Here is a 6,660-nt window from a genome sequence, read left to right as displayed (position 1 = left end):
GTCCCATTTAACTTGATCAGTATTCCTTTTTGTGTTGTCCCAACTAACTTGATCATTTTTCTTATATGGAATGACTTTTTCACTTCATTCACTCTATTCACTTTATCACCAAATATACTTTAAACACTAAACACTAACTTTTTAAATTTCGTGCAAAAAAGAAATTGATCAAGCTAGATGGAACGGAGGGAGTATTTTAAACAAATATATTCTATTGTGAAATTGAAGTTGGATCTCATCGTTACTTTGTTAAGTTATTTAAATGATTAAGTCTATGAAAAGTTTGATGTGGGAGTGAAAGTTTTTTATGAATAAAAATAAATAAACTATGAAATTCATTGTAACGTAATATAGTGATTACTATTTTTTGCAATAGCCTTTTTATTATATAAATTATAAATGTATCATCTTAAGTTATTAAATTTGTATTTTGTAGTAATTTAATTTATTTGCTCATAGAATTGATGTACTAATAAGGAAAGTTATAGAGTTTTTTTTTTTCGAACAAATAATGAAAGTTATAGTTAAGCAACAAACATACAATTTTAAGTCATTTGGTGGATACAAAAATTTATATTTTATAATAATAAAAAAAATCCATGATAAAGTTTAATAGATGATCAATATATACGGGAATAACAAATGCCTAATATAGGAATGATGAATGTCATTTTATTTAGGTTATGAATTGTTAAAGTTTAATATGTTTTCGACGTGGGATAGAGGTTTTAAAATAGCTAAGGATGGACAATGGAGAAGATGCCACCTAGAATTGAGGATGGATGTAGTAGTGCATTCACTTTGGTTTCAAAAAATATATCTTATTTTGTATAATTAAAAAATTTAATATATAGATAATTTTTTTTTAAATTAGTTACTTAATCTATTATATTTTAATTAGTTTTCTAATAGTAATTTGTTTCCTTATCCCTATAATATTCCAGTTTCTTAATGTAATTCTAAGTAGTTACTTAGTCTATTATTTTAATTAGTTTCCCAGTAGTTACTTGGTCTATTATATTCTAATTAATTTTTTTATTGAATATTAATTATTATAGTACATCATCCAGTATATATACTGACATACACAAGTAACACAACTTCTTATTACTACTACGTACCAACAATATCTAACTATACATGAAAGCACAAGGTTAATAAAAAACATTCATTTCTTCAACGATAAATGTAAATCCAATAGAGTGAAAATACATATTGAAAAGTCGAAAATAAAGGAAAATATATACTTCATTGGTTGGTTGGAAAGTCTGAATGAAGAAAATACAACATATACAATATTGAAAATACTCTTTTAATTGCAAATGTCCGAATGAGTGAGCATAGACAATGTGAAGTGCTGGTGAAATTGATTGAAGAATTGTAGAAATTATAGGTAGAAAAACAATATAGAATTAGAAAATTTATTGTTATAATCAATATTTTTGCAATACATTATTTTGCAATATAGAAAACGGTTTAAAGTGGAATCACCCATTTGATTTAAATACAGTAAGATGTACAATAATTCATAAATAATTTACACGGTACATTTTGATAAAGGTAACAGAAAATAAAATTTCAATTTGAATATAAAGTAATTTCAAGTACTGTGACCTGTCATTCAAGTATCAGACATAGCGCTCTAACCAACCTTTTTATCATCCTAAAATAAAATTAAGTTCTAATTAGTATATAAAATCCAAAAGAGAATGGGGTCTGGAAGTGGGAACTGAGCTGGAGACGAGAGCTTTTTGAAAGAGATTTGAGGGGGGTTGAAGCTCTGTTTTCTTTCGTCTCTGGTGCTAAGCTTGTTGCAGGTGATGCTGATGATTGGTCTTGGACTGCTGCTAAGGATGGTTTCTATTCCACTAGATCGGCATACGAAGTCATTTACAAGACAAGACAGGAGAGGCCAGCATCGGAAGCGATCAACGACATCCTCTCGAAGGTCTGGAAAAGCCCAGTTCCGCATAAAGTTAGGGTCACAGCATGGCGGACGCTAAGAGATAGACTTCCCACGTGTGACAATCTTAGAAGAAGAAATATTCTGGTGGACGAAGTGGATCTCGGCTGCAATGCATGCTTTCATAACGAGGAGACGATTAACCATTTTCTTTTACATTGCCCGAAGACGGAAAAAGTTTGGGACGATATTCTTTGCTGGCTTGGTATGTGTTTTGTGAGACCACCTAACGTGGTGTCACACTTCCTTTCGTTTACTAATCTGAGAAACCGGAAAAGGAGTAGAAAATTCTTACTTGCGCTGTGGTGCTGTGTTAACTGGGTCGTCTGGACTCTGGAGATGTAGAAATGTGAGCAGATTCGAAAACAAAGGATGGGACATACACAAAGTGGTTTCGGAGATTAAGGTGAGGATGTGGAGTTGGGGTAAGATTTTCGGTTTTCTTGATTTAGATTCGAACTTAGAGGGATGGTTAGCAGATGCTTCATCTCTTGTGACTCTGTAATGTGATCTTGGTACTGCTGGTACCCATGGTTTTTTTTATAAATTCCTTTGTTCTTATAAAAAAAAGTATATAAAATCCAAAAACTCAAAGGGGTGAAATTAATTTCTGGGGTGCCTTGTCCCTAATAGTTACGACATAAAAATGTCAACTTATTTTAATGTTGAGCATAACTTGGAAGTAATCTTTACTAACTTAACATGTTTCCTTAAAAGTAAATTAAAATTTTAAATTTGATCTTGTCGATTTACGTCTTGGACCAAATTTTCAATAATTTTTCTTAAAACAATAGTAAGACACGACTCCAACACTAACATAAATAATCATTAAAAAAAACACTAACATAAATAATAAATAATGAACTAATTAATTCTGGATTAAAACTGTAATTTGGAGTCTGGAGATGTTGACTATATCTCAAACACTAAAGCCTTCCTACAATAAAAAAAAACTCAGTGACATCAACCAAATAGGCGAGAGAGGTTGTTAATATTTCTCTTATTTATTATTATTGTCAATATCTAGAAATAACATAACATTCATTCAAATTTGTATTTTCATATGATTTTAAGATTTTGCGATTAAATTAAAAAAAAAAATCATTTCAATGTATACATTCAACAAACACTTGCTAAAAGGATTAGAAATATTGTAATTGCAAAAATTTGATCTTATAATTGCAATGTTTTTGAATAATCTATTTTCTACATTTACCAACAGCTGAAGAAGTGAAGAAACTTGTAAGTTATTCACCAATAGTCACCACAGTTACATGATCCTCCCTTGAAGTGATGAAAACGATTAGAATCACGTAAGATGATCAATCTCCCGACGATCTTGGCTATGAGCTTAATCGCGGTGTGGCAGTCCTCACAAACGCGCAAGTTCTTGTAAACGCAAACAGGTCTCCCACTCGGTGTTTTCATAATCCCATAAGCAACAGCTAATCTTTCACTGTGATACTTGAGCATAAGTTGCTTTTCTTCTTCCTCCACATCATGCAGCACTAGTCTCGTGGCCGAAACATATCCCTCCTCTTTCATCCGCAAATCCAACTCTTCCAAGAATGCATGGATGCTTCCGCTATCAGGATGGGTCCAGTCTCCAACAGAAAACGTGTGAATCTTGTTTAGAACTTCAACCCAGCTATATCCCGGAGTTTTTCTGACATTCCTATTCATCATTCTTAATCGTATCTTATTAACATCTTCCCATCTGCCCGAAGCTGCATATAAGTTTGAGAGAAGAACATACATCCCAGAGTTCCACGGTTCCAAAGCAAAGATCATTTCGGCAGCCTTTTCTCCCAATTTTGTATTTCCATGAATCCTGCTAGCACCTAGGAGAGCTCCCCACGTTGCTCCATCCGCCTCAAAAGGCATATTTTTCATTACCTTTTGAGCTTCATCAAGGCGCCCAGCTCGACCTAGGAGATCAATCAGGCAGGTATAGTGCTTTGGATTTGGCACTATGCCGTGATCTTTATTCATGGAATAGAAATAATGTTTTCCGTTGTCTACCAAGCCGGTATGACTACAAGCAGACAGAACACCAACCTAAATCAAAACAATTGATCAATAGATGGAGAAGAATTTCTCACATTAACAACATTCAATCAATGACCACTGACACTAAGTATCTACAGAGGGTCTAGGGATATCCCAAAGTTTCAATCTATCTAAGTAAACAAGAGATTAGCCATTTAGCCTTACTATTTTTTCTATCAAGTCTAATCCGCAAAAGTAAACGCTCCCTTAAGGATTTCATATAGCTCTGTATAATATTAGCAATCAAAAAGACAAGTAGATATCACGTAACCTTTGTGTTTTAAAAACGAGAAAAAAATAAAGAAAAAAAAACTATTAAAATTTACCATTGTAACTTCATCAGGTTGGATAGAGGCTTGTTTCATTGATTTGAAATGCTGGAGAGCTTCTTGGCCAAAGCCATGTCTTGCATAACCAGTAATGATTGTATTCCAAGAGATCACATCCTTATCCTCAATTCTCTCAAAAACTTCATACGCCTCATTGATGCTTCCACACCTACAGTACATGGAGAGAAGAGCATTTCCAACATAACAGCCAAAGTCAAATCCTGCTTTAGCAACACGCCCGTGTATTTGCTTACCAAGCTCAAAAGCAGCAATATCCGCACAAGTAGTTAAAGCACCAACAAATGCAGACCGGTTCAACCTTTCTCCATCCCTCATCGCGTCAATGAAAATCCGCAATGCCTCCTCACTATCACCATTGTGAACGTACGCAGCTATGATTGCCGACCACGAGATACAATCCCTATATGGCATCCTATCAAATAAATCCCTAGCTTTGGCAATAGCATTGTTTTGAGCATAACCAGTTATCATAGTGTTCCAAGAACTAATATTCTTACATGGCATTGCTTCAAACAGCTTTCCCGCCAAATCCATATTCTTGCTTTGCACATACCCTGCAATCATTGCATTCCACGACACGACACCCTTCTCCGGCATCTCATCAAAAACCCTCCTAGCTTCATCCAACTGTCCATTTTGTATGTAACCGGACACCATTGCCGTCCATGTGAACACACCACGGCTCGGACATTCTTGAAACAATTTCCTTGCTTCTTTCATATCCCCATTCTGTGCATAACATGTAACCATTGTATTCCACGAAACCTCGTCTCTAACAGGCATATGTTTGAAAACCTGCCTCGCTTCAACCAACCTCTTTTTCTTCAAGTAGCCTCCCATCAAACAGTTCCAAGAAACCAGCGCCCAACGCTCTTTACTGTCAAACAACCTCCTCGCCTCCTCAATCTTCCCATTTTGAACATACGCCGCAAGAATTGCATTCCATGATATCTCATTCCTCTCTGGCGTCGCGTCAAAGAGCCTCCTGGCCTCATCCAAGAACCCGTTCTGCGCATATCCGGACAACATGGCGTTCCACGAAACAACATCCCTCACAGGCATTTCGTCGAACAGTCGGCGTGCAGCTCCGAGATTCTTGTTCTTAACATTCCCACTTATCATTATATTCCGAGTGATCAAATCCTTAACTGGCATTTCATCGAACAGGTGTTGGGCAAGTTTGAATTCGCCATTAGACAAGTAACCGGATATCATAGTGTTGTAGGAGACCGTGGATTTGCGAGGCATGGAGTTGAAGAGGCGCAAGGCGGCGTCGCATTGGCCATTGCGCAAGTAGTTTGTGATAGCGACGTTGTATTTCACTATGTCGGAGTCCGTAAATCTGTTGCTTCTGGGCCTCACCCGTTCCCTGCTGGGCGGTGGTTCGAAAAAGTGGCTAGTATTCCGGCGCGGCGGCGTTGCATTAATTCGCGACGAGCGTAAGATGGTAGTGTGAAAATGTCTGAAACGCATACTACACTTTGGATGGAAATCTAGGGCTTGGGAAATTAGGGGCGGCGTTGTCGCTTGTTGCGAGCGGCGAGGCGGGGGCCTTGTCGCAGCAGAGCCTAGAGAGGAAGAGAGAGCTGCTTTTATGTGTGTTGAGTCTTGTGCGTTGTGTGAGAGTCGAGCTTTGTGTTGTGCGATGAGGGAGACCAGATGATTAGTGACCGGCGACAATCGCCGTTGCCAAGGAAGGGACGGCGCAAGGGGCGCCGTCGGTTGTGACAACCAAGAGAGAGAGGAAGTCGATTTGCGAGAGGAGAATAGAAAGAAAGGTCGAGGGAGATGTGGGGGTGTCAGGCGGTGGAGGAAGAGACGAGGCCGCAGGGGCGACGGCGGTGTCGCCGGCGCCTGCGTGCTGTGTGTGTGTGTATTGTGAGAACAGAGAGAGACGAGACTAAGGGGGGAGGGGAGCGGCTGTAGGAGAAGAAGAAAAGGGAGAGGAATTTGGTTTGGGCTGCACTTTTTTTATTTGGGCCCTTAACTTATTAAAATTGGGCTGTTATTGATTTATTAACTTGGGCTGTCATTTATTTAAGTTTGGGCCTTCCCTCTCCTTGTATTATGGGCTGCAAAACTTTTAAAGAAAAGGGTGCATTGATTTAATTACTTTGGGTAGTGGATAATTTTTAATTAATTAGACTATATATTAATTTGATTAATTATTTTAAAGGTGATGCATAATAATGTTAATATTATTATTATGTGCATATTAAGTGTAATTACTTATTATATAAGTTAAGCATGAAATGAAATTTGCATTTGTATTTTGGAATAAAAGCATTTATGATTTAA

General features: G+C 37.0%; 1 protein-coding gene across 1 annotated transcript; it reads right to left on the bottom strand.

Moving 5' to 3' along the window:
• Positions 1–3,093: 3,093 nt before the first annotated feature.
• LOC130986577 (pentatricopeptide repeat-containing protein At4g02750-like) lies at positions 3,094–6,288 on the bottom strand. The gene is made up of 2 exons (XM_057910020.1): positions 4,339–6,288; positions 3,094–4,021 (listed from the first exon to the last, which is right to left on the bottom strand). The coding sequence occupies exons 1-2, from the start codon at positions 5,833–5,835 to the stop codon at positions 3,215–3,217; spliced, it is 2,304 nt and encodes a 767-aa protein (XP_057766003.1). The 5' UTR covers positions 5,836–6,288; the 3' UTR covers positions 3,094–3,214.
• Positions 6,289–6,660: the final 372 nt, after the last annotated feature.

This window comes from Salvia miltiorrhiza, chromosome 5, assembly GCF_028751815.1.
Source record: "Salvia miltiorrhiza cultivar Shanhuang (shh) chromosome 5, IMPLAD_Smil_shh, whole genome shotgun sequence".
NCBI classification, from domain to species: Eukaryota; Viridiplantae; Streptophyta; class Magnoliopsida; order Lamiales; family Lamiaceae; genus Salvia; species Salvia miltiorrhiza.
Note: the sequence above shows the minus strand (reverse complement) of the source record. Positions and strands in the feature narration are given on the sequence as shown.

Bases quoted from the DNA above. Each gene is read 5' to 3' on its own strand.
- LOC130986577 (XM_057910020.1), bottom strand. From the start codon at position 5,835: ATGCGTTTCAGACATTTTCACACTACCATCTTACGCTCGTCGCGAATT. The intron at 4,022-4,338 runs GTAAATTTTAAT...GTTTTGATTTAG, and splicing joins AACCTGATGAAGTTACAATG to GTTGGTGTTCTGTCTGCTTG.